Raw genomic sequence first — 27340 nt, 5'->3', positions numbered from 1 at the left:
CAAGGATTTCATCCGGAAGTTCGTTCAGGATTTCGTCCAAAAGTTCCCCAGGATTTCGTCCGGAAGTTTCTCCAGGATTTCGTCCAAAATTTCCTCCAGGATTTCGTTGGGGAGTTCCTTTAGGATGTCGTCCGGAAGCTCCTCTAGAACTTCTTCAAGAAATTCCTCCTGGATTTGTTCCGGAAGCTTCTCCAGGATTTCGTGCGGAAGTTCCTCCAGGAATTTCATCGGAAGTTCATCCAGAAATTCCTCCAGAAGTTCCTCCAGGATTTGGTCCGGAAGTTGCTTTATGACGTCGTCTGGAAGTTTCTCCAGGATGTCATCCGGAAGATCCTCCAAGATTTCGTCTAAAAGTTCCTCCAGAATTTCGTTCGGAAGTTCCTCCAGGAATTCGTCCGAAAGTTCCTCCAGGATTTCGCCCGAAAGTTCCTTTAGGATTTCGCCCGAAAGTTCCTCCAGGATTTCGTCCGGAAGGTCCTGCAGGTTTTTGTCTAGAAGTTCCCACAGGATTTTATCCGAAAGTTTCTCCATGATTTCGTGTGGAAGTTCCTGCAGGATATCGTTAAGAAGTTCCTTCAGGATTTCATCCGGAAGTTCTTTCAGGAATTCCTCAGTAAGTTCTTTCAGCATTTCGTGTGGAGAAGGACGTTGTCCGGAATTCCCTCCAGGATTTCGTCTGGAGTTCCTTTAGAATTTTGTCCAGGAGTTCCTTCAGGATTTTGTGCGGAAGTTCCTCGAGGATGTTGTCCGAAAGTTCCTCCAGAATTTCATGGGGAAGTTCTTCCAAGATTTTGTCTGGAAGTTCCTCCAGGATTTCGTCCGGAAGATCATTCAGAATTTCGTCCGGAAGTTCCTCCAGGAATTCCTCCAGAAGATCATCCAGAAATTCCTCCGGAAGTTCCTTCAGTATTTCGTGCGGAGAAGGACGTTGTCCGGAATTTTCTCCGGAATTTCGCCTGGAGTTCCTCCAGAATTTTGTCCAGAAGTTCCTCCAGCATTTCGTCCGGAAGTTCCTCCAGGATTCCGCTCGGAAGTTTCTTCAAGATTTCGAGTTTATCCGGAAGATCCTACAGGATTTTTTCCGAAAATTCCTCCGGAAGTTCCAGTTATTTCCGGCATTCCTACAAAATTTACATCAAAATTTCTCCAGGAAAATTCTTTAGGATTTTTTTGGAAGTTTATACAGAATGTACACCTGTTTGTTCTCAAGAAATTTCTCCTGAAATTCCTAATGGAGATCCTCCAGAAGTCGTCATAAATTATTTCGAGAACTCTCCAGAAATTTCCACTGATCTCCTTTCGAATCTCACATAGAATTTTTAACGCAGCTCCCACCCACCCCCGAGAATTCTTCTGGAATTATTTATTAGAAATTTCTTCCAAAAGATCTCTATTTTCTTTTTTTTGTTACTGCCATCCATTTATTTCGCACCTGGAAGTTCTGTCACAAATACTCCTACTTCTCTTCCTCGAGTTTCTGCAGAAATTACTTCAAGAATATTTCTATAAATTGCTCTGTAGATTATCCAATAAATTGCTTCGGATATTTGTTACGAAACTCCCCCAGAAATTCCTTAAGGTATACTCCTGCTCTGGTATATTCCTCCAGACGGAATTCACGATGGATTTTTATGGGATTATTCGACAGAGTTCTTTAAATTTCATGAATCAAGTCCGTCCTGAAAGTTTTCTTGAAGAAGTTCCTGATGAAATTCGCGAAAGAATTTCTGGGTTACATCCCTATAAATTTTATAAACTTTAGGATAAATCCTGGCTGCAAAATGGTGGGTTGACATCAAGGAAGGAGCGCCCAACAGAGCTCTGGTCCCCACAAGTCCCTATCTCACGCTTCCACGGGTCGTCCGATGACAAAAGACCGCCAGCTAAGGGTTGTGTATTTAGCTGGTAGTGCAGCCTGGGCACTGTTGTCCTTCTGACATCAGCTAGAGTGAGAAGGTACGTCTCGAGTGTCTGTTCACCAGGAGGTGCGGCTCAAACAGCGTCTGCCTGGTACCCAGCGGCTGATTAACGAAATGCTGTATCGCGTCAGCTATACCTAAGGTGGCAGCCGCATCATCGCGATGTAGGTAACGCGACCCCGTTGAGGTAGCTTACTGAAGCCTCTCAAATACTCAAATATTTTTGGCAACCGACCCAGCAACGAAATAAGGACTATGATTGGAAACTCGGTACCTGGAATGTCAGGACCCTAAATGAACCTGGACGAGTGAGCCTTCTGGCTCGTGAACTGTAGAAGGTTGGAGTGAACGTGGCTGCTATTCAAGAAGTCCGATGGCCTAGATCCGGAGAACGTGAATTCCGAGCCGTGGACCCCACGACCAATACTGCATTCAAGTATAGCATCTATCACAGCGGCGGTGAAAAAGCAGAGCATGGAGTTGGTTTCGTAGTGATGGGCAAGCAGATGAAGCGAGTGATGCGGTGGAAACCCATTAGCGAACGAATCTGTGTGTTGAGGATACGGAACGTTTACGCCCCGACAAACGATAAATCCGACGACGTGAAGGACACGTTTTATGAATGTCTTGATAAAGCCTATGGAGAGTGCCCAAAGCATGACGTGAAAATTGTTATCGGAAACGCCAACGCTCAGGTCGGGAGAGAGGACTTTTTCCGTCCCATAATCGGTAAGGAGAGCCTTCACCCGCTACCACGACAACGGCCTACGGCTAGTTATTTTGCTGCTGCCAGAGGGATGGCCATCAGTAGCACCTACTTTGCACGAAAAAACATCCGAAAGCACACCTGGAGACACCCAAATGGTGAAACTTGCAACCAGATAGACCATGTTCTGGTGGATGGGCGCCATTTCTCGGATGTTATCGATGTGCGGACATTCAGAGGTCCGAATATTGACTCTGATCACTACCTCGTTGTCAGTAAAATTCGATCACGGTTGTCAACTGTATCGAACGAAAGATCACAGCGAACGATGCGTTACAATATCCAGCGATTGTCGGCGGAAGGAGTATCGGCTGAGTACCGCCAGAAGCTCGACGAACGGATAAGTGCAATCAACGTTAGCGACAACATCAACGATCTATGGTCGATCCATGGAGCGGTGAGCACAACAGCACGAGAAGTGGTAGGCACTGCACAGAGGCGACCCAGGACGGGTTGGTTCGATGTGGAGTGCCAGAGAGTGACAGACGAGAAGAACGTTGCCAGAAGCCGGATGTTGGTGTCAGGTACCCGATCGAATAGAGATCGGTACAAGCAAGCAAGAGCAGCCGAAAAACGAACCCACCGCAGGAAGAAAAAAGAGTACGAAGAACAAGTGATTAGTGAGGCGCAGGAAAAAATGGAACAGAACGATATGCGGAGGTTTTATGATTCTGTCAATGGCGTGCGGAGAAAGACAGCGCCATCTCCCGTCATGTGCAACGACCAACAAGGGAATTTGCTGACAGATAAAACTGCAGTGGCTACCAGGTGGAAGCAACACTTCGAGACTTTGTTGAATGGAGGAAGTGACGGTGCATCGGAGAACAGAATAAATATTAGCGACGATGGACAAGCTGTGGAGTCACCTACACTAGATGAGGTTAAAAAAGCTGTTAAAGAGCTGAAAAATAATAAGGCTGCGGGGAAGGACCAGCTCCCGGCTGAACTTTTCAAACACGGCAATGAGCAGCTTTATGAAGTTCTGCACCATATTATGTCGAAAATATGGGAAGACGAGGAAATGCCTGCTAGCTGGTTGGACGGCCTCATTTGCCCTCTCTTTAAGAAAGGGCACAGACTGGAGTGCGCCAATTACCGAGGAATAACCCTCCTTAATTCGGCGTACAAAATTATGTCCCGTATTCTGTTCAACAGACTGAGACCGCTTGAAGAGTCCTTCGTCGGCAAATACCAAGCAGGTTTTCGTGAGGGCCGATCAACGACGGATCAAATGTTTACCCTGAGACAAATCCTTGATAAATTCCGGGAGTACAACTTGCAGACACATCATCTGTTTATTGATTTCAAGGCGGCGTACGATTCAGTGAAACGGAATGAATTATGGCAAATTATGCTTGAACATGGTTTTCCGGCGAAACTGATACGGCTGATTCGTATAACGTTGGACGGATCGAAATCAAGTGTGAGGGTTGGGGATGAAATATCGACGTCATTTGTTACCTTAGATGGATTAAAGCAGGGTGATGCACTCTCGAACCTACTGTTCAATACAGCGCTCGAGGGAGCGATTAGGAGAGCTGGTGTGCAAAGAAGCGGTACCATTATCACAAGATCGCATATGCTCCTGGGTTTTGCGGACGATATCGATATTATCGGAATTGATCGCCGTGCCGTGGAAGAGGCTTTTGCGCCTTTTAAGAGGGAGACAGCGAGGATTGGACTCACGATCAATACCAGCAAAACGAAGTACATGGTCGCTGGCAATCAACGTGGGTTCATTAGTGGTGGTGGTAGCGAAATAGTGCTGGATGGTGAAAAATTTGAAGTGGTAGAAGAATTTGTGTATCTTGGAACATTAGTGACGTGCGATAATGATGTTACCTGCGAGGTGAAAAGGCGTATTGCAGCTGCAAATAGGGCTTATTACGGACTCCGTAACCAGCTTAAGTCCCGTAGTCTGCAAACGAAAACAAAACTCGCGCTGTATACTACTCTGATTCTTCCGGTGGCTTTATACGGCCATGAGACATGGACGTTAAAGGAGGTTGATCGGAGAGCTCTCGGAGTGTTTGAGCGTAAGGTGCTGCGGACAATACTCGGCGGTAAACAGGAGAACGGTATCTGGCGGCGTCGCATGAATCACGAATTGTACCAGGTATATAAAAGGCTGGATATTATTAAGCTTATACAACACGGCAGACTACGATGGGCTGGTCACGTTGTTCGTATGCCGGAAGAACGACAAGCGAAGATAATATTTAGTAGAGAACCCGGAAGAGGCCGCAGGCTTCGTGGAAGGCCGCGTACACGATGGCTTTTTGCAGTTGAAGAGGACCTGAGGGCGCTCAATGTTCAGGGCGACTGGAAGCGATTGGCCCAGGATCGAGTCCAGTGGAGAAGGATACTCCATTCGGCGTAGGTTCATCGAAGAGCTGTAGCCCATCAAGTAAGGATAAATCCATGAGGGAATTTTCGATTCGAACCCTGTATAACTTTTTGGATGAATTCTTGAAAAAAAAATCGGGTGGATTTCACGATGGGTTCCCAGAAGATATTCTTGAAGGAATCACTGAAATCACTAATTTGCTTCGGAATTCTTAATGGAGTCATTCGAAGATTTGTTTCGGAATCGTACGAAGATTTGCTTCGAAATTCCTTGACGATTTGATACAGAATACTTCGACGATATGCTACAGAATCGCTTGAATATTTAATACGGAGTCTCTCGACGAATTGCTTTGCTAATTTGACGATTCGCTTTGGAATATATCGACGGTTTGCTTTGGAATTCCTCAAAGATTTAGTTCCGAATTCCTCGAAGATTTGCTTTGGAATCCCTCAACGAATTGCTTCGGAATCCTTTGAAGATTTGCTTCTACATCTATGGAGGATTCCCTTAGAAATCGCTGGAGGATTCTTTATCCTGATGTAAACTAGCCTAGGGCTAAAAACCCCAAAAAAAAAAGATTATTTCCGGAATCCCTGGAGGACTAATTCGGAGTCCCTCGACGATTTGCTTCGGGATCTCTCGACAGATTGTTTCGAAACCCTTTGACGAATTGTTTATTCTACATCTACATCTACATTCTTCTACATGTTCTACATCCCTTGAACATTGCCTACGTTAGAATTCCTAGAGGATTTCTAACAGAATATCTGGATCATTCCCGTTGGAGCTCATGGAACACTCCCGCCGGAATTTCTGGAATACTCCCGTCGGAATCCCTGGAGGATTCCATTCGGAATCTCTAGAAGATTCTCATTGGAATCCCTTAAACATTTCCGTTGGATTCTCTGGAACATTCCCGTCGGACTCCCTGGGGCATTCCTGTCGGAATCCCAGGTGGATTGCCTTCAGAATCCCTGGAGGTTCCCTTCGGTATGCTTGGAGGATTACCGTCGATGTCTCTGGAAATTCCCGTCGGAAACCGACTACTTCTCTAAATGCGCGGCAGGCGATCATCTATTATGTTGCAGTTTAGGACAATACTTATTGCGAGTTGAGTTTGTCCCAACATTTACAAGAGAGGACAATGTTGTTATTTTATATTCCCTGCTCAGGATACAAGAAATCTCACTAGGTTTCTATAACATTAAATTATCCATTTCTTGGAACATGGTCTAGTAAATCCGGAGTTCCGATAACCAGGTGGTACGAATCGATTATATGTGGCATGAATTGGATAGAGGACGATAAGCAAACAGAATCGTCCATTATCCAAATCGGTCTAAAACTGATGAAGTTATCGTCATACCAAAAACGAACCCAGGTACCCTGTCGGTACGTTACGGGGTAAAATATTCAGAAGTGCTTCCCAAGCCCCCTCTTGCTGGATTTTCAATTTGATATCACCCAAATCTAAATGATGTCTTGTATGAAGATGTCACTGACTTGACAATTTATTTAGAAATCGAAAAAGATACCCGGATATCCTGTCCTGTCGGTAACATAAGAGTTAACAAGCCGTTTATAGTATTTGAAATATGTTCTACCAAGGCCAAAAACCGTGCTTTAATAAAATGAAATAAACTTTAATTCATCTCCTCGCTAGCCCCACGTAAAAACAAAAAACAAAACATACCGCCCAAGTCGATCTTCACATCTTTACATACCGCACACGGCCTTCAAAATTCCTCCCCCTGTCGTAACTCAAGAAGACGGATGCCACACTTTTACTTTTATATCTTGCTCTAGTCTCATGATTCAACGTAAACATGTAATATTCCACCCCATCACACTACCACCATCAATCGCTCGAAGAACAAAATTTACCGGCTTAGGGAAAGGTCATGCAAATTCACACCCATCGTAATCCTGCAGCCATTCATATAAACACCGTAGATTCCATAGACGTGCGAAGTCATTCCATTTCAAACTTTTTTCTCCGCTGGAATTTAACGTCACACGTTCCATTGGCTGTATTGCTGATCGTGACGTCACACCGGTTCGGTTCCACCAACTGATAGTTCACCACTCGCGCCGTCGCCTCGGTTCTTCGTTGGAATCGACAGCCAGTGTCTATAACTCATTAAGGTTAGTGCTGGCTGTGCTGGTGAACGCGAAACACCGCACGCATGTATGTCTTGCCCTACTGACTTGGAGTGGCGCAGCTTGGCCGCAATCCACGACCGGGGCAAACCACATGCATCGAAATATTGTGTTGATTGCAGGCGGCTATTATGACATAAACGGCCGAAACCGGTTCAACACTCTGAAATAGTGTGTGCGCGCGCGCTCGATGCACAAATGCCCGAAAACGGCAATTCGATGCCGAAAAGAGAATTCCGAAAAAAAAAACGTTGGAAACGAAAGGGCAATGCATTTCCTTGCGCCAGCATCGGCGATCCGTTGGAGGCGTGTGTGGTTTATGCACCGGGCAGGGGGCCTGGTCTAGTAACAGGTGCCGGCCCAGTGGTGGTCGGCGCGAAAACCAGCCCGCGGGCGATCGGACGTTGAACGGACGAGTCCCGTGATTGTGTCGTGAGCGTTGTGCAAACGTGCATCGGCGAGATATTTTGGTCAACGGTGATCTCGCCGCGCTGCTGAACTTGACCCCATTTCGGACACCTCCAGTTCGATGCGAGAGAAGGTGGAGAAAGGCAACATCCTATAGATTATGTTATGATTAAAATTGAAGGTTACGAAACGTTAGTAAGGGATGATCACAAGCCTGATCAATATAAGGGGAACTGACTGCTTTTACTGGGAAATGTGGTGGTCAAATATTGTACTGGTTTTTGCATATTTAAATAAAATCCGATTTTTGCAAGGTCACAATTCTTAAGCACATTATTTCATAGTGCTAAAAAACATAGTAGTCAGTCTACAGAAAATGGACATTCGAATAACGATTTAACTTTCTCTGCTAATTTTGGAAATACCAGATTCGATCTGTATCTTGTCAGCATTACACATGAACAATATTCGCATGCATAAAAAATATGATTTTACGGATTTTACGATCCTCCTTTCATGTACATTTGCCCAGATTACAATTGCAGAATAATCTCATAATTTAATGAACAATTGGAATGTCTATACTGCACCCTGCTTATCGGCCTTCATACGACACTAGATAGGCCCGCATTCAAGGAGTTTGTTAAAAAAAAGGCAACTAAACGTGTATGCTTCAGAACAAGCCATTGTTTATTTTGCTGCTTGCGAATCAAATTAATGGAATCGATAATCTTCGGAAACCTTAATTCCAATTCAAATGGATGGAACCTCAAAATTGCAAATGCGGCTCTGGCTCTAGGTAGTACGCAATAACGGTAAATATTAAACGTCAGTATTTATTTACGCGAAACAAATACTCCATTGAGGATGGGAAAGACGCCGGTCTGCGTCGCGCGAGAAGACGTGCTTGTACTCGTCCGTAGTTGTAGGTACGACCAAGTTGGTAGTGCGCTGCCTATTTGCAGCAGCAGCTCTCGCAGGATTACACAATTCCTGGTTTCTGCTGCCGCCCGGGTTTGGTAGTGGTACCCTTACCAGTTAATGCTCGAAGCGTGTATAGAGAGCACGTCGACCAATGCGTTGCAGCTTGGTGAAAATTGAAGCGAAATCTACAACACACCTAGTCTGCCTGGTTGCGGTTGCTCATGCGTTTGATCTGTCTACCCGATGTCTATTTTTACAATCGAATCGAATCATGGCACACAGGGGGGTGAAAGGTGGACAACTTACCGGGGGCGAATTTCAAGCCCATCCACACCGAGAACGGCATACATCCGTGGTGAATGACGTGCAGAGTTGACACGTGCTGGTTCTTCTTTCGCAGCAGGAAGAACAACGTGTCGAAGAATTCGGTGAACTTGGAGATGTAGTACCACCAGCACGTCCGCGCCATCTGAAATAGCATAACAGAGCTCCAGTATCTTCGTACACATATAGCGCTTCAAGCTGGCAACTTACCCGTAAGGCAAGGGGGTTATCCGAATAATCTACTGGTTGACACTTAAAGCTATAGTGGCCCCACCAGCCACTCTGTAAATACTGTAAGGAAAGAAGAGAGAAACATCGCATACATTAGTGACGAGGATCAAAAGATTCATTCATAAGCGAGGAACCCGAATGTACTTTCAATCAGGAATATGACTCCAATAGCTTCAACATAGTTCGTGTCTACCTAACTTTGTGTCAACTGGTTTTTTATAGAACAGAATCAGTGATGGTATAATCATACTCAAATTTTAATCAAAGACGCCTCATCGCTTGCGATTCTGCAGGGAGAGCATCGCGCTTGAGTTTTCGGACTGAATCGCATCATTTCGCTAATTCGTCGAAAAATATATTCGAAAGCTTCTTTTGAGCGCTTGGTAACCACCTTTCAAGAGACTCGGAAGCCTTCTTTTAAGAGGCTCGGAAGCCTCCTTTCATGAGGCTCGGAAGGCTCGTAAGTTTCCTTTCAAAAGGCTCGAAAGCCTCCTTTCAAGAGGGTCGACAGTCTTCCTTCAAGAGGCGCGAAAGACTTCTCACAAGATGCTCGAAAGCCTCTTTCAAGCGGCTTGGAAACCTCCTTTCAAAAAACTCGGAAGCCTCCTTCCAAGAGGCTCGGAAGCCTCATTTCAAGAGGCTCGGAAGCCTCCTATCAAGAGCCTCGGAAACCTCCTCTCAAGAGGATCGGAAGCCTCATTTCAAGCGGCTCGGAAGCCTTCTTTCAAGAGCCTCGGAAACATCCTCTCAAGAGCCTCGGAAACATCCTCTCAAGAGGCTCGGAAGCCTCCTTTCAAGCGGCTCGGAAGCCCCCTTTCAAGAGGCTTGGAAGCCTCTTTCGAGCGGCTTGGATGCAGAGATGCATCTGAACACGAAATTGCGTGTTCGTGTTCAAAACGCTCCTTTCAAGAGGCTCGGAAGCCTCTTTCCAAGAGACTCGGAAGCCTCCTTTCAAGAGGCTCGGAAGCCTCCTTTCAAGAAGCTCGAAAGCCTCCTTTCAAAAGGCTCGAAGGCCTCCTTTCAAGAGGCTTTAAGGCCTACTTTCAAGAGGCTCGAAGGCCTCCTTTCAAGAGGCTCGAAGGCATCCTTTCAAGAAGCTCGGAAGCCTCATTTCAAGAGGTTCGGAAGCCTCCTTTCAAGAGGTTCGGAAGCTTCCTTTCAAGAGGCTCGGAACCCTCATTTCAAGAGGTTCGGAAGCTTACTTTCAAGAGGCTCGGAAGCCGCTTTTCAAGAGGCTCGGAAGCCGCTTTTCAAGCGGCTCGGAAGCCTCTTTTCAAGAGGCTCGGAGGTCTCCTTTCAAAAGCTTCGGAAGCCTCTTTTCAAAATGCAACGGAAGCCTCTTTCCAAAATGCTAGAGGCCTCCTTTCAAGAGGCTAGAAAGCCTCCTTTCAAGAGGCTAGAAAGCCTCCTTTTAAGAGGCTCGGAAGCCTTCTTTCAAGAGTCTCGGAAGCCTCCTTTCAAGAGTCTCGGAAGCCTCCTTCAAGAGTCTCGGAAGCCTCCTTTCAAGAGTCTCGGAAGCCTCCTTCCAAGAGTCTCGGAAGCCTCCTTCCAAGAGTCTCGGAAGCCTCCTTTGAAGAGGCTCGGAAGCCTCCTTTCAAGAGGCTCGGAAGCCTCCTTTCAAGAGGCTCGGAAGCCTCCTTTCAAGAGGCTCGGAAGCCTCCTTTCAAGAGGCTCGAAGGCCTCCTTTCAAGAGGCTCGAAGGCCTCCTTTCAAGAGGCTCGAAAGCCTCCTTTTAAGAGGCTCGGAAACCTCCTTTCAAGAGTCTCGGAAGCCTCCTTCTAAGAGTCTCGAAAACCTCCTTCCAAGAGTCTCGGAAGCCTCCTTTCAAGAGTCTCGGAAGCCTCCTTCCAAGAGTCTCGGAAGCCTCCTTCCAAGAGTATCGGAAGCCTTCTTTTAAGAATCTCGGAAGCCTCCTTCCAAGAGGCTCGGAAGCCTCCTTTCAAGAGGCTCGGAAGCCTCCTTTCAAGAGGCTCGAAGGCCTCCTTTCAAGAGGCTCGAAGGCCTCCTTTCAAGAGGCTCGAAAGCCTCCTTTTAAGAGGCTCGGAAACCTCCTTTCAAGAATCTCGGAAGCCTCCTTTCAAGAGGCTCGGAAGCCTTCTGTCAAGAGGCTCGGAAACCTCCTTTCAAGAGGCTCGGAAGCCTCCTTTCAAGAGGATCGGAAGCCTTCTTTCAAGAGGCTCGGAAGGCTCCTTTCAAGAGGCTCGGAAGCCTCCTTTTAAGAGGCTCGAAAGCCTTCTTTCAATAGGCTTGGAAGCCTCCTTTCAAGAGGCTAGGAAGCCTCCTTTCAAGAGGCTAGGAAGCCTCCTTTCAAGGGGCTAGGAAGCCTTCTTTCAAAAGGCTCGGAAGCCTCCTTTCAAGAGACTCGGAAACCTCCTTCCAAGAGGCTCGGAAGCCTCCTTTCAAGAGGCTCGGAAGCCTCCTTTCAAGAGGCTCGGAAGCCTCCTTTCAAGAGGCTCAGAGCCTCCTTTCAAGAGGCTCAGAAGCCTCCTTTCAAGAGGCTCAGAGCCTCCTTTCAAGAGGCTCAGGCCTCCTTTCAAGAGGCTCAGAGCCTCCTTTCAAGAGGCTCAAGCCTCCTTTCAAGAGGCTCAGGCCTCCTTTCAAGAGGCTCCAGCCTCCTTTCAAGAGGCTCAGAAGCCTCCTTTCAAGAGGCTCAGGCCTCCTTTCAAGAGGCTCAGAAGCCTCCTTTCAAGAGGCTCAGAGCCTCCTTTCAAGAGGCTCAAGCCTCCTTTCAAGAGGCGCAGAAGCCTCCTTTCAAGAGGCCTGGAAGCCTCCTTTCAAGAGGCTCAGAAGCCTCCTTTCAAGAGGCTCAGAAGCCTCCTTTCAAGAGGCTCAGCCTCCTTTCAAGAGGCTCAGAAGCCTCCTTTCAAGAGGCTCAGAGCCTCCTTTCAAGAGGCTCAGAGCCTCCTTTCAAGAGGCTCAGAAGCCTCCTTTCAAGAGGCTCAGAAGCCTCCTTTCAAGAGGCTCAGAAGCCTCCTTTCAAGAGGCTCAGAAGCCTCCTTTCAAGAGGCTCGGAAGCCTCCTTTCAAGAGGCTCGGAAGCCTCCTTTCAAGAGGCTCGGAAGCCTCCTTTCAAGAGGCTCGGAAGCCTCCTTTCAAGAGGCTCGGAAGCCTCCTTTCAAGAGGCTCGGAAGCCTCCTTTCAAGAGGCTCGAAAGCCTCATTTCCAGAGGTTCGAAAGCCTCATCTCAAAAGGCTCGGAAACCTCCTTTCAAGAGGCTCGAAAACCTCCTTTCAAGAGGGTCGGAAACCTCCTCTCAAGAGGCTCGGAAACATCATTTCAAGAGGCTTGGAAACTCCTTTCAAGAGGCTCGAAAACCTCCTTTCAAGAGGGTCGGAAACCTCCTCTCAAGAGGCTCGGAAACATCATTTCAAGAGGCTTGGAAACTCCTTTCAAGAGGCTCGGAAGCCTCCTTTCAAGAGACTCGGAAACTTCCTTCCAAGAGGCTCGGAAGCCTCCTTTCAAGAGGCTCAGAAGTCTCCTTTCAAGAGGTTCGAAAGCTTCCTTTCAAGAGGCTCGAAAGCCTCATTTCCAGAGGCTCGAAAGCCTCATCTCAAGAGGCTCGGAAACCTCCTTTCAAGAGGCTCGAAAACCTCCTTTCAAGAGGGTCGGAAACCTCCTCTCAAGAGGCTCGGAAACATCATTTCAAGAGGCTTGGAAACTCCTTTCAAGAGGCTCGAAAACCTCCTTTCAAGAGGGTCGGAAACCTCCTCTCAAGAGGCTCGGAAACATCATTTCAAGAGGCTTGGAAACTCCTTTCAAGAGGCTCGGAAGCCTCCTTTCAAGAGACTCGGAAACTTCCTTCCAAGAGGCTCGGAAGCCTCCTTTCAAGAGGCTCAGAAGTCTCCTTTCAAGAGGTTCGAAAGCTTCCTTTCAAGAGGCTCGAAAGCCTCATTTCAAGAGGCTCGGAAACCTCCTTTCAAGAGGCTCGAAAACCTCCTTTCAAGAGGGTCGGAAACCTCCTCTCAAGAGGCTTGGAAACATCGTTTCAAGAGGCTTGGAAACTCCTTTCAAGAGGCTCGGAAGCCTCCTTTCAAGAGACTCGGAAACTTCCTTCCAAGAGGCTCGGAAGCCTCCTTTCAAGAGGCTCGGAAGCCTCCTTTCAAGAGGCTCGGAAGCCTCCTTTCAAGAGGCTCGGAAGCCTCCTTTCAAGAGGCTCGGAAGCCTCCTTTCAAGAGGCTCGGAAGCCTCCTTTCAAGAGGCTCGGAAGCCTCCTTTCAAGAGGCTCAGAAGCCTCCTTTCAAGAGGCTCAGGAAGCCTCCTTTCAAGAGGCTCAGAAGCCTCCTTTCAAGAGGCTCAAGCCTCCTTTCAAGAGGCTTGGAAGCCTCCTTTCAAGAGGCTCAGGCCTCCTTTCAAGAGGCTCAAGCCTCCTTTCAAGAGGCTCAGAAGCCTCCTTTCAAGAGGCTCAGAAGCCTCCTCTCAAGAGGCTCAGAAGCTTCCTTTCAAGAGGCTGGAAGCTTCCTTCAAGAGGCTCAAGCCTCCTTTCAAGAGGCTCAGGAAGCCTCCTTTCAAGAGGCTCAGGAAGCCTCCTTTCAAGAGACTCAGAAGCCTCTTTCAAGAGGCTTGTAAGCATCCTTTCAAGAGGCTTGAAGCTTCCTTTCAAGAGGCCTGAAGCCTCCTTTCAATAGGCTCTGAAGCATCCTTTCAAGAGGCCCGAAGCCTCCTTTCAAGAGGCTCTGAAGCCTCCTTTCAAGAGGCTCTGGAAGCCTCCTTTCAAGAGACTAGGAAGCCCCCTTCAAGAGGCTAGGAAGCCTCCTTTCAAAGCTAGGAAGCCTCCTTTCAAGAGGCTAGGAAGCATGATTCTAATAGGCTCGGAAGCATCCTTTTAAAAGGCTTGAAACCTCCTTTCAAGAGCCTCAGAAACCTCCTATTAAAGGCTCAGAGGGCCCTTTGCAGAGGGGCTGAAGCCTCCTTTCAAGAGGCTTGGAAGACTCCTTTCAAGAGGCTTGGAAACCTCCTTTCAAAAGGCTTGGAAACCTCCTTTCAAGAGGCTCGGAAACCTCCTATCAAAAGGCTCGGAAACCTCCTTTCAAGCGGCACGGAAGCCTCCTTTCAAGAGGTTTGGAAGCATCCTTTCAATAGGCTCGGAGGGCTCCTTTCAAGAGGCTCGGAAGCCTCCTTTCAAGAGGCTCGGAAACCTCCTCTCAAGAGGCTCGGAAACATCATTTCAAGAGGCTTGGAAACTCCTTTCAAGAGGCTCGAAAACCTCCTTTCAAGAGGGTCGGAAACCTCCTCTCAAGAGGCTCGGAAACATCATTTCAAGAGGCTTGGAAACTCCTTTCAAGAGGCTCGGAAGCCTCCTTTCAAGAGACTCGGAAACTTCCTTCCAAGAGGCTCGGAAGCCTCCTTTCAAGAGGCTCAGAAGTCTCCTTTCAAGAGGTTCGAAAGCTTCCTTTCAAGAGGCTCGAAAGCCTCATTTCAAGAGGCTCGGAAACCTCCTTTCAAGAGGCTCGAAAACCTCCTTTCAAGAGGGTCGGAAACCTCCTCTCAAGAGGCTTGGAAACATCGTTTCAAGAGGCTTGGAAACTCCTTTCAAGAGGCTCGGAAGCCTCCTTTCAAGAGACTCAAACTTCCTTCCAAGAGGCTCTGGAAGCCTCCTTTCAAGAGGCTCAGAGCCTCCTTTCAAGAGGCCTGGAAGCCTCCTTTCAAGAGCTCAGAAGCCTCCTTTCAAGAGGCTCAGAGCCTCCTTTCAAGAGGCCTCAGAGCCTCCTTTCAAGAGGCTCCTGGAAGCCTCCTTTCAAGAGGCTGGAAGCCTCCTTTCAAGAGGCTCAGAAGCCTCCTTTCAAGAGGCTCAGGCCTGCCTCCTTCAAGAGGCTCGGAAGCCTCCTTTCAAGAGGCTCGGAAGCCTCCTTTCAAGAGGCTCGGAAGCCTCCTCTCAAGAGGCTCGGAAGCTTCCTTTCAAGAGGCTCGGAAGCTTCCTTTCAAGAGGCTCGGAAGCCTCCTTTCAAGAGGCTCGGAAGCCTCCTTTCAAGAGGCTCGGAAGCCTCCTTTCAAGAGACTCGGAAGCCTTCTTTCAAGAGGCTTGTAAGCATCCTTTCAAGAGGCTTGGAAGCTTCCTTTCAAGAGGCTCGGAAGCCTCCTTTCAATAGGCTCTGAAGCATCCTTTCAAGAGGCCCGGAAGCCTCCTTTCAAGAGGCTCGGAAGCCTCCTTTCAAGAGGCTCGGAAGCCTCCTTTCAAGAGACTAGGAAGCCCCCTTCAAGAGGCTAGGAAGCCTCCTTTCAAAAAGCTAGGAAGCCTCCTTTCAAGAGGCTAGGAAGCATCCTTTCAATAGGCTCGAAAGCCTCCTTTCAAGAGGCTTGGAAACCTCCTTTCAAGAGCCTCGGAAACCTCCTATTAAAAGGCTCGGAGGGCCCTTTGCAAGAGGCCCGGAAGCCTCCTTTCAAGAGGCTTGGAAGACTCCTTTCAAGAGGCTTGGAAACCTCCTTTCAAAAGGCTTGGAAACCTCCTTTCAAGAGGCTCGGAAACCTCCTATCAAAAGGCTCGGAAACCTCCTTTCAAGCGGCACGGAAGCCTCCTTTCAAGAGGTTTGGAAGCATCCTTTCAATAGGCTCGGAGGGCTCCTTTCAAGAGGCTCGGAAGCCTCCTTTCAAGAGGCTCGGAAACCTCCTATCAAGAGGCTCGAAGGGCTTCTTTCAAAAGGCTCGGAAGCCTATTTTCAAAAGGCTTGGAAACTTCCTAACAAAAGGCTCGGAAACCTCCTATCAAAAGGCTCGGAAACCTCCTTTCAAGAGGCACGGAAGCCTCCTTTCAAGAGGTTTGGAAGCCTCCTTTCAAGAGGCTCGGAAGCCTCCTTTCAAGAGACTAGGAAGCCCCCTTCAAGAGGCTAGGAAGCCTTTTTTCAAAAAGCTAGGAAGCCTCCTTTCAAGGGGCTAGGAAGCATCCTTTCAATAGGCTCGAAAGCCTCCTTTCAAGAGGCTTGGAAACCTCCTTTCAAGAGGCTTGGAAACCTCCTTTCAAGAGACTCGGAAAACTCCTTTCAAGAGGCTCGGAAACCTCCTATCAAAAGGCTCGGAAACCTCCTTTCAAGAGGCACGGAAGCCTCCTTTCAAGAGGTTTGGAAGCATCCTTTCAATAGGCTCGGAGGGCTCATATCAAGAGGCTCGGAAGCCTTCTATCTGGGAAGCCTCCTATCAAGAGGCTCAGAAGTCTCCTTTCAAGAGGCTCGAAAGCTTCCTTTCAAGAGGCTCGAAAGCCTCCTTTCAAGAGGCTCGGAAGCCTCCCCTTTCAAGAGGTTTGGAAGCATCCTTTCAATAGGCTCGAAAACCTCCTTTCAAGAGGGTCGGAAACCTCCTCTCAAGAGGCTCGGAAACCTCCTTTCAAGAGGCTAAGAAGCCTTCTATCTAAAGGCTGTGAAGCCTTCTATCAAGAGGCTTGGAAATTTCCTTTCAAAAGGCTCGAAAGCCTCCTTCCAAGAGGCTCGGAAGCCTCCTTTCGAGAGGCTCGAAGGCCTCCTTTCGAGAGGCTCGGAAGCTTCATTTCAAGAGGCCCGGAAACCTCCTTTCAAGAGGCTATGAAGCCTGCATTCAAGAAGCTCGGCAGTCTCCTTTCAAGAAGCTAGAAGGTCTCCTTTCAAGAGGAGCGAAAGCCTTCTTTCAAGAGGCTCGGAAGGCGTGGAAATCTCCTTTCAAGAAGGGTCGGAATCCTCTTTCAAGCGGCTTGGAAACCTCCTTTCAAGAGCCTCGGAAGCCTCCTGTCAAGAGGCTGGGAAGCCTCCTTTCAAGAGGCTCGGAAGTCCCTTTCAAGAGGCTCGGAAGCTTTCTTTAAAGAGGCTCGGAAGCATCCTTTAAAAAGGCTCGGAAGTCTTCTCTCAAGAGACTCGGAAGCCTCCTTTCAAGAGGTGCGGAAGCCTACTTTCAAAAGGCTCGGAAGCCTCATTTCAAGAAGGCTCGGAAGTCTATTTCAAGCGGATTGGAAACCTCCTTTCAAGCGATTCGGAAGTCTTACTTTAAGAAGCTCGGAAGTCTCCTTTCAAGAGGCTCGGAAACCTCCTTTTAAGAGGCTTAGAAGCCTTCTAGCCAAAGGCTGGGAAGCCTCCTATCAAGAGGCTTGGAAGTTTCCTTTCAAAAGGCTTGAAAGCCTCCTTTCAAGAGGCTTAAAAGCCTCCTTTCGAGAGGCTCGAAGGCCTCCTTTCGAGAGGCTCGGAAGCTTCATTTCAAGAGGCCCGGAAACCTCCTTTCAAGAGGCTTTGAAGCCTGCTTTCAAGAAGCTCGGCAGTCTCCTTTCAAGAGGCTCGGAAACCTCCTTTTAAGAGGCTTAGAAGCCTTCTAGCCAAAGGGTGGGAAGCCTCCTATCAAGAGGCTTGGAAGTTTCCTTTCAAAAGGCTTGAAAGTTTCCTTTCAAAAGGCTTGAAAGCCTCCTTTCAAGAGGCTTAAAAGCCTCCTTTCGAGAGGCTCGAAGGCCTCCTTTCGAGAGGCTCGGAAGCTTCATTTCAAGAGGCCCGGAAACCTCCTTTCAAGAGGCTTTGAAGCCTGCTTTCAAGAAGCTCGGCAGTCTCCTTTCAAGAGGCTAGAAGGTGTCCTTTCAAGAGAGGCGAAAGCCTTCTTTCAAGAGGCTCGGAAGGCGTGGAAGCCTCCGTTCAAGAAGGGTCGGAAGCCTCTTTCAAGCGGCTTGGAAACCTCCTTTCAAGAGGCTCGGAAGCCTTTTTTAAGCATCATTTCAAGAGACTCGGAAGCCTCCTCTCAAGAGGCTGGGAAGCCTCCTTTCAATAGGCTCGGAAGCCTCATTTCAAGAAGGCTCGGAAGTCTATTTCAAGCGGATTGGAAACCTCCTTTCAAGCGACTCGGAAGTCTTATTTTAAGAAGCTCGGAAGTCTCCTTTCAAGAGGCTCGGAAACCTCCTTTTAAGAGGCTAAGAAGCCTCCTATCAAGAGGCTTGGAAGTTTCCTTTCAAAAGGCTCGAAAGCCTCCTTTCAAGAGGCTTAAAAGCCTCCTTCCAAGAGCCTCGGAAGCCTCCTTCCAAGAGGCTCGGAAGCCTCCTTTCGAGAGGCTCGAAGGCCTCCTTTCGAGAGGCTCGGAAGCTTCATTTCAAGAGGCCCGGAAACCTCCTTTCAAGAGGCTTTGAAGCCTGCTTTCAAGAAGCTCGGCAGTCTCCTTTCAAGAGGCTAGAAGGTGTCCTTTCAAGAGAGGCGAAAGCCTTCTTTCAAGAGGCTCGGAAGGCGTGGAAGCCTCCGTTCAAGAAGGGTCGGAAGCCTCTTTCAAGCGGCTTGGAAACCTCCTTTCAAGAGGCTCGGAAGCCTTTTTTAAGCCTCATTTCAAGAGACTCGGAAGCCTCCTCTCAAGAGGCTGGGAAGCCTCCTTTCAATAGGCTTTGAAGCCTCCTTTCAATAGGCTTGGAAGCTCAAGAGGCTCGGAAGTCTCCTTTCAAGAGGCTCGGAAGCTTTCTTTGAAGAGGCTTGGAAGCCTCCTTTCGAGAGGCTCGGAAGCTTCATTTCAAGAGGCCCGGAAACCTCTTTCAAGAGGCTATGAAGCTTGCTTTTAAGAAGCTCGGCAGTCTCCTTTCAAGAGGGGTGAAAGCCTTCTTTCAAGAGGCTCGGAAGGCGTGGAAGTCTCCTTTCAAGAAGGGTCGGAAGCCTCTTTCAATAGGCTGGGAAGCCTCCTTTCAATAGGCTTGGAAGCCTCCTTTCAAGAGGTGCGGAAGCCTACTTTCAAAAGGCTCGGAAGCCTCATTTCAAGAACGCTCGAAAGTCTATTTCAAGCGGATTGGAAATCTTCTTTCAAGCGACTCGGAAGTCTTATTCTAAGAAGCTCGGAAGCCTCCTTTCAAGAGGCTCGGAAGTCTCCTATCAAGACGCTCGGAAGCCTTTTTTCAAGAGTCTCGGAAGCCTTTTTTAAGAGGCTCGGAGGCCTCCTTTCAAAAGACCCGGAAGTATCCTGTCAAGAGACTCGGAAAACTTTTTTCAAGAAACTCGGAAGCTTTTTTTAAGCGGCTAGGAAGTCTCCTTTCAAGAAGCTCGGAAGCTTTCTTTCAAGAGGCTCGGAAACCTCCTTCCAAGCGGCTAGGAAGCCTCCTTTCAAGAGGCTCGGAAACCTTTTTTCAAGAGGCTCGGAAGCATCGTTTCAAGAAGTACGGAAGCTTGTTTTCTAGCGGCTTGGAAGCCTCCCTCCAAGAGTCAGGATCGAAATCAGTGGAGAAGGATATTCCATTCGGCGTAGGCTCATCGAGAAGCAGCTGTAGCCCATCAAGTATAAAGTTAGCTAACTAATGAGTGAACTAATGATGTAGTACCTACTTGAGGGAGGCTCAACGACACTACGGATTATGTTAAAATAACAAAATCATGTAATTATATTCCTTTCTTCTTTCGAACGGACTACAAAAGCTGAGCCAGCACTGATATTGATCATTAACAATCAAATGAAACTTGCACCATTGAGAATGTTTGAGCAACATTAGGCAGCCATTCAGGTAATTAACTGAGCAATTTTACTGATTCTAATCGATCATGGATTAGCAACCATAGGTGTTCAAGCTAAGTTATTGTCAAAAAAAAAACAAAATAATTGAATTTAATCACAAGGCCACCATGTAAAAATTATACATCGTATGTTGACGAAAGCATGCAGTTATTAAATGTTCTCCTCTGATGCACAGCAACAGTACCCACAGATATAAAGCTTGAATTAAACATGCGGAACTCGGTGTAGCGACGCCACACTCATGTTTGAAGATATTTAGGTGTGCTCAATATACCATCACATTAACCCACTAAGTGATTCACGGTCAGTTGTGCTAACCAAGGTCATATGAATTACGACGGAATGAGGATGTTCTTGCTGGTTAGGCTTTAGTAGTCATCAACGCATTAACGCAGTAAATATTTATAACGGTTAATTCCTTATTGAAGTAGGTATGTAGGTTTGAATGGAGTCACTTCAATTTGCAGTATAAAATAATTAAGTTATCTCTCATCAATATATTATTGAATAAAACTATTCCTTCCAAATAACACCTTTGGTTAGATTTGATAAAAACTCCCTCATAAACAAGCGCTTCGCACTTGTCCCGTTAACACAAGATTAGGCGCAACAAAATACTTCCGCATATAATCACCCGCAGGCGCAAACTCAGTACGGCACGCAAATCCCACCACATAGGTAAACAGTTTACGTTATCACACGAAGCCACAAATTAGCCACGATCGATGGCTCCCATTTGTTCGCCATTAAAACTAATGTTACCGACTATTTAATTACCCCTCTAGATCGTTCACTTGTTTTGCCCCGGAAGAGTGCTACCGCGTACCGCTTCTGCGGGCCCACATTGTTGGCTCACGATCTAATTTACATGGCTAACTAATGCGCGCTTAGTGTCACCGTAACCCAAGATCATCCGATCGGCAATTAGCGAAACTCACCTCATAAAATATCCACGTACTAAAGATTGTCTGAAAAAGGTTGTAGCCCACGAGTATATTCCTAAGGTCCATCGGTTTCCGCTTCTCCATGATCCGGGGGGCGAGTGTTTTGCTGAAATAGGCGTAGAATATGCAGAGGGCCAGTGTGGGCAGTGGTGAGGACATCATTGGCCAGTCTGCTACTCGGGGATCTGCGGCGGGGAAACGAAGAAAAAAAAAAAAAGAATGTTCTTTTATTTGCTTTGTGATGACTTGCAAGGGCAAGGTCAGTGCCGCCGCGGGTCAAACGGCAATTTGTTCGGCACACGCTAATTGATAAATGGAATAGGGTAAACAGGGCAAATAAGCAGGGCACCCCGGGCGGCACCTTTGTATGCAAATTGGAAGCGCGACAGCGCGACAACGGTGATTTCCTTCCATTTGTTTTGCTACCGGCAAATCCCTCCGGGTTTGAACGACTCACTGGTAGCAGTAGTGAGACGGCAAATATTTATTAGCCCGTACGCTACTTACTTAGCAATTCAATGACCGATCGATTACGCAGTGGATATATTCAGATGCACTGTAAAATGTCATTTAAATGAGCATTTTTCTCCTACATTAGGAAAGGTTCATGTAAGACATGATCGAATTTTAAAATTACAATTGGGTAGAATCAATTTATTGGATTAAATGAATCAATTCACATCATCTTAACTAAATGGTTTAATTAGAGCATCTTTCTGAGCAATACTAGAGATCAAGTCGATCATTTAATTTGATGTTGTTATATCGCCAATTTTGTTTACTCAAGTTGACATCATTTCCATCCTTTGAGCGACAAACTCCTATAAGGGAAAGCTTGGTAAGCAAGAACAACGCGTAGAGCTCCAAACTTAAACCAATACAAACTCCTACAAAGGCGACAAAGACAAACTTTCCTAGATGAGTTCCGGGGGGAATATCGGGAGGATTTCCGGTGAAAATTCGAGGAGGATTTTTCGAAGGAATTCAGGAGAAACGCCGTGGGGAACAGAGGAATTAGGGGGAATAAACAAAAGAGTTCCGAGAGGAATTTCCGAAGTAATTCAGGAAGAATGCTAGGAAAAATTTCTGAAGGAATTACGGGTGGAATTCCTGAGTGAATTTCGGTGGTATGTCTAGAGGAATTGGAGGGGATTTTCGGAAGTATTCAGGAGGAATACCGGGAGTAGTTTTCCAAAAAAAAATCGGGGCTATTTCCGTAGATGTCCCGAGGAGAATTTATGGAGGAAATTTTCGTAAAAGTTCAGGAGAAATGCTGAGGGAAATTTCCAGAGGAATTCGAAGGAATTTCTAGAGGAATTTCTGGTGGAAATTCCATAAGAATTCCGGTGGCAATCTCCAGGAGAATTTCTGAATCAATTACGAGGGGAATTTCCGAATGATTTCTGGGGGGAATTTCCGGAAGAATTCAGCAGACACGCCGGGATTAGTTACCACAGGAATTGAGGGTGGGAATTTTTGAAGGAATTTCGGGGGGACAACTTTCTGAGAAATTTCGAGGAGGAATATCCGAAGGAATTCTGGAGAAACACCGTGGGGAATTTACAGAGGAATTCGGGGGGAATATACAAAAGAGTTACGAGAGGAGTTTCCGAAGTAATTCAGGAAAAATGCTAGGAAAAATTTCTGAAGAAATTACGGGTGGAATTCCTGATGAATTTCGGTGGTATTTCCGAAGGAATTGGGGGGAAGTTTTCGGAAGAATTCAGGAGGAATACCGGGAGTTATTTCCAAAGAAATTACGGAAAAATTTGAATGAATTTCGGGGAATATTTCCGTAGATGTCCCATGGTGAATTTACGGAGTTCTGGAGAAATGCTGGGGAAAATTTTCAGACGAATTCGGGAAAAATTTCTAGAGGAATTTCTGGCGGAAATTCCATAAGGTGGGATGGAGATCCTGGAGATCCAGGAGAATTTCTAAATGAATTACGAAGGGAATCTCTGAATATTTTTTGGGCGGAATTTCCGGAAGAATTTCTGGAGGAGTTTCGATGTACTCTGGGGGAATTTTCAAAGCAATTCAGCAGAAACGCCGGAGCTAGTTAACGCAGGAATTACAGGAAGAGTTGCTGAGGTATTCCGGGGGATTTTTCAAGGAATTTAGGGGGAAATTTTTTGTGGAATTCTGGGGGAAATTTTCTGAGGAATTCTCCGTGTGGAATTTCCAGAGGAAATTTGGGGAAGAATGTTCGAAGGAGCTTTGGGGGTAATTAAAGAAGAAATTCAGGCGAGAGGCAGTTTCCGGACAAATTTTGAAGTTTTTCTGAAGGAAGGGGGGGGGATTTCCGATTATCGTATTTCCGTAGATGTATCGGGGTGAACATCCGTAGGAGTTTCCGGAAACATAACGGGAAGAATTTCAGGAGGAATTTTGAAAAGAATTTCAGGGAGAGTTCCGGTGAAATTTTGGGGGAAATTTCCGAAGGAATTTGGAAGAAATTTCGGGGGTAATTCCCGGGTTATTTGAGACGAAATTATGGGGGAAATTACTTAATAATTTTTGGGGGGAATTTCCAAATAAAATCCGGGACAAATATGAGACGAAACTATGGGAGAAATTCCGGGGGAAACAATTGGCGCGGAAGACTCCTTTCAAGAGGCCCGGAAGCCTACTTTCAATAGGCCCGGAAGACTCCTTTCAAGAGGCTCGGAAGCCTCCTTTTAAGAGGCTCGGAAGCCTCTTTTCAAGAGGCCTGGAAGCCTCTTTTCAAGAGGCCCGGAATCCTTTTTTCAAGAGGCATGGAAGCCTCCTTTCAAGAGGCGCGGAAGCCCCTTTTCAAGAGGCCCGGAAGCCTCCTTTCAAGAGGCCCGGAAGCCTCCTTTCTAGAGGCCCGGAAGCCACCTTTCTAGAGGCCCGAAGGTCTCCTTTCATGAGGCCCGGAGGTCTCCTTTCAAGAGGCCCGGAGGCCTCCTTTCAAGAGGCCCGGAAGCCTTCTTTCTAGAGGCCCGGAAGCCTCCTTTCAAAAGGCCCTGAAGCCTCCTTTCAAGAGGCCCGGAAGCCTGCTTTCAAGAGGCCCGGAAGCCTCCTTGCAAGAGGCCCGGAAGCCTCCTTTCAAGAGGCCCGGAAGCCTCCTTTCAAGAGGCCCAGAAGCCTCCATTCAAGAGGCCCGAAAGCCTCCTTTCAAGAGGCCCGGAAGTCTCCTTTCAAGAGACTCAGAAGCTTCCTTTCAATAGACCCAGAAGCCCCTTTTCAAAAGGCCCGGAAGCCTCCTTTCAAGAGGCCCGGAAGCCTCCTTTCAAGAGGCCCGGAAACCCCCTTTCAAGAGACCCAGATGCCTCCTTTCAAGAGGCCCGGAAGCCGCCTTTCTAAAGGCCCGGAAGCCGCCTTTCTAGAGGCCCGAAGGCCTCCTCTCAAGTGGCCCGGAGGCCTCCTTTCAAGAGGCCCGGAGGCCTCCTTTCAAGAGGCCCGGAGGCCTCCTTTCAAGAGGCCCGGAGGCCTCCTTTCAAGAGGCCCGGAGGCCTCCTTTCAAGAGGCCCGGAGGCCTCCTTTCAAGAGGCCCGGAGGCCTCCTTTCAAGAGGCCCGGAGGCCTCCTTTCAAGAGGCCCGAAGGTCTCCTTTCATGAGGCCCGGAGGTCTCCTTTCAAGGGGCCGGAGGCCTCCTTTCAAGAGGCCCGGAAGCCTTCTTTCTAGAGGCCCGGAGGCATCCTTTCAAGAGGCCCGGTGGTCTCCTTTCAAGAGGCCCGGAGGCCTAATTTCAGGAGGCCCAGAAGCCTCCATTCAAGAGGCCCAGAAGCCCCCATTCAAGAGGCCCAGAAGCCTCCATTCAAGAGGCCCAGAAGCCTCTATTCAAGAGGCCCGGAAGTCTCCTTTTAAGAGGCCCGGATGTCTTCTCTCAAGAGGCCCGGAAGGCTCATTTCAAGAGGCCCGGAAGCCTTCTTTCAAGAGGCCAGGAAGCCTCCATTTAAGAGGCCCGGAAACCTCCTTTCAAGAGGCCCGGAAGCCTCCTTTCAAGAGGCCCGGAAGCCTCCTTTCAAGAGGCCCGGAAGCCTCCTTTCAAGCCTCCTTTCAAAAGGCCCGGAAGCCTCCTTTCAAGAGACCCAGAAGCCTCCTTTCAAGAGACCCAGAAGCCTCCTTTCAAGAGGCCCGGAAGTCTCCTTTCAAGAGACCCAGAAGCCTTTTTTCAAGAGGCCCGGAAGCCTTCTTTCAAGAGGCACGGAAGCCTCTTTTCAAGAAGCATGGAAGCCTCCTTTCAAGAAGCACGGAAGCCTCCTTTCAAGAGGCCCTTTTTCCGAGCTTTTTCGAGCCTACTTTCAATAGGCCCGGAAGACTCCTTTCAAGAGGCTCGGAAGCCTCTTTTCAAGAGGTCTGGAAGCCTCCTTTCAAGAGGCCCAGAAGCCTCCATTCAAGAGGCACAGAAACGTCCATTCAAGAGGCCCGGAAACCTCCTTTCAAGAGAGCCAGAACATTCCTTTCAAGAGACCCAGAAGCCTTTTTTCAAGAGGCCCGAAAGCCTCCTTTCAAGAGGCCCGGATTTCTCATTTCAAGAGACTCAGAAGATTCCTTTCGGTAGACCCAGAATTCAAGAGGCTCGGAAGCCCCCTTTCAAGAGGCTCGGAAGCCTCCTTTCAAGAGGCCCGGAAGCCTCCTTTCAAGAGGCCCGGAAGCCTCCTTTCAAGAGGCCCGGAAGCCTCCTTTCAAGAGGCCCGGAAGCCTCCTTTCAAGAGGCCCGGAAGCCTCCTTTCAAGAGGCCCGGAAGCCTCCTTTCAAGAGGCCCGGAAACCTTCTTTCAAGAGGCCCGGAAGCCTTCTTTCTAGAGGCCCGGAAGCCTCCTTTCAAGAGGGCCTGAAGCCTACTTTCAAGAGGCCCGGAAGCCTCCTTCCAAGAGGCCCGGAGGCCTCCTTTCAAGAGGCCCGAAGGTCTCCTTTCAAGAGGCCCAGAAGCCTCATTTCAAGAGGCTCAGAAGCCTCCATTCAAAAGGCCAAGAAGCCTCCATTCAAGAGGCCCAGAAGCCTCCATTCAAGAGGCCCAGAAGCCTCCATTCAAGAGGCTCAGAAGCCTCTATTCAAGAGGCCCGGAAGTCTCCTTTTAAGAGACACGGATGTCTTCAAGAGGCCCGGAAGGCTCATTTCAAGAGGCCCGGAAGTCTTCTTTCAAGAGGCCAGGAAACCTCCATTTAAGGGACCCGGAAGCCTCCTTTCAAACCCCCTTTCAAAAGGCCCGGAAGCCTCCTTTCAGAAGACTCAGAAGCCTTTTTTCAACAGGCATGGAAGCCTCCTTTCAACAGGCCCGGAAGACTCCTTTCAAGAGACCCAGAAGCCTTTTTTCAAGAGGCCTGGAAGCCCTCTTTCAAGAGGCATGGAAGCCTCTTTTCAAGAGGCATGGAAGCCTCCTTTCAAGAGGCCCTTTTACCGAGCTCGGAAGCCTCCTTTCAAGAGGAACGGAAGCCTCCTTTCTAGAGGCCCGGAAGCCTCCTTTCAGAAGCCCAGGAAGCCTCCTTTCAAGAGGCCCTGAAGCCAACTTTCAAGAGGCCCGGAAGCCTCCTTTCTAGAGGCCCGGAAGCCTCCTTTCAAGAGGCCCGGAGGCTTCCTTTCAAGAGGCCTGGAGGCCTCATTTCAAGAGGCCCAGAAGCCTCCATTCAAGAGGACCAGAAGCCTCCATTCAAGAGGACCAGAAGCCTCCATTCAAGAGGCGCAGGAACCTCCATTCAAGAGGCCCGGAAACCTCCTTTCAAGAGGCCCGGAAGCCTTCTTTCAAGAGGCCCGGAAGCCTCCATTCAAGAGGCCCGAAAGCCTCCTTTCAAGAGGCCCGGAAGCTTCCTTTCAAAAGGCCCGGAAGCCTCCTTTCAAAAGAACCAGAAGCTTCCTTTCAAGAGACCCAGAAGCCTTTTTTCAAGAGGCCCGAAAGCCTCCTTTCAAGAGGCCCGGAAGTCTCCTTTCAAAAGACTCAGAAGCTTCCTTTCAAGAGACCCAGAAGCCTTTTTTCCAGAGGCCCGGAAGCCTTCTTTCAAGAGGCATGAAAGCCCGAAAGCCTTCTTTCAAGAGGCATGGAAGCCTCCTTTCAAGAGGCATGTAAGCCTCTTTTCAAGAGGCCCGGAAGCCCCCTTTCAAGAGGCCAGGAAGCCTCCTTTCAAGAGGCCAGGAAGTCTCCTTTCTAGAGGCCCGGAACCCCTTCAAAAGGCCCTGAAACCTCCTTTTAAGAGGCCCGGAAACCTTCTTTTAAGAGGCCCGGAAGCCTCCTTTCTAGAGGCCCGGTAGCCTCCTTTCAAGAGGCCCGGAGGCTTTCTTTCAAGAGGCCCGGAGGCCTCCTTTCAAGAGGCCCAGAAGCCTCCATTCAAGAGGCCCAGAAGCCTCCATTCAAGAGGCCCGGAAACCTCCTTTCTAGAGGCCCGGAAGTCTCCTTTTAAAAGGCCCGGACGTCTTCTTTCAAGAGACCCGGAAGGCTCCTTCCAAGAGGCCCGGAAGCCTTTCTTCAAGAGGCCCGGAAGCCTCCATTCAAGAGGCCCGGCAGCCTCCTTTCAAAAGACTCAGAAGCTTCCTTGCAAGAGACCCAGAAGCCTTTTTTCAAGAGGCCCGGAAGCCTTCTTTCAAGAGGCATGGAAGCCTCTTTTCAAGAGGCGTGGAAGCCTCCTTTCAAGAAACCCGGAATTTTCCTTTCAAGAGGCCCGGAAACCTCCTTTCAAGGGGCCCGGAAGCCTTTTTTCGAGAGGCCCGGAAGCCTCATTTCAAGAGGCCCAGAAGCCTCCTTTCAAGAAGCCCGGAAGCCTCCTTTCAAGAGGCCCGGAAACCTCCTTTCAAGAGGTCCGGAAGCCTTTTTTCAAGAGGCCCGGAAGCCTCCTTTCAAGAGGCCCGGAAGCCTCCTTTCAAGAGGCCCGGAAGCCTCCTTTCAAGAGGCCGGAAGCCTCCTTTCAAGAGGCCCGGAAACCTCCTTTCAAGAGGCCCAGA

The 27340-nt window shown here is 48.4% G+C and overlaps 1 protein-coding gene across 1 annotated transcript in view; it reads right to left on the bottom strand.

Moving 5' to 3' along the window:
* The window catches only part of LOC134226600 (elongation of very long chain fatty acids protein 7), a 164894-nt gene that overhangs the window by 21474 nt on the left and 116080 nt on the right, over nucleotides 1-27340 (bottom strand). Inside the window, exons 3-5 of the mRNA XM_062707475.1 lie at nucleotides 20433-20623; nucleotides 9062-9142; nucleotides 8834-8996 (exon numbers count right to left, since the gene is read on the bottom strand). Of these exons, the coding sequence (XP_062563459.1) occupies nucleotides 8834-8996; nucleotides 9062-9142; nucleotides 20433-20623 (435 nt within the window). The remainder of the gene's footprint in view (nucleotides 1-8833; nucleotides 8997-9061; nucleotides 9143-20432; nucleotides 20624-27340) is intronic.

The sequence above is a fragment of the Armigeres subalbatus genome, chromosome 1 (genome assembly GCF_024139115.2).
Source record: "Armigeres subalbatus isolate Guangzhou_Male chromosome 1, GZ_Asu_2, whole genome shotgun sequence".
In the NCBI taxonomy this organism is placed as follows: Eukaryota; Metazoa; Arthropoda; class Insecta; order Diptera; family Culicidae; genus Armigeres; species Armigeres subalbatus.
This window is presented reverse-complemented; position numbering and strand designations above follow the sequence as displayed.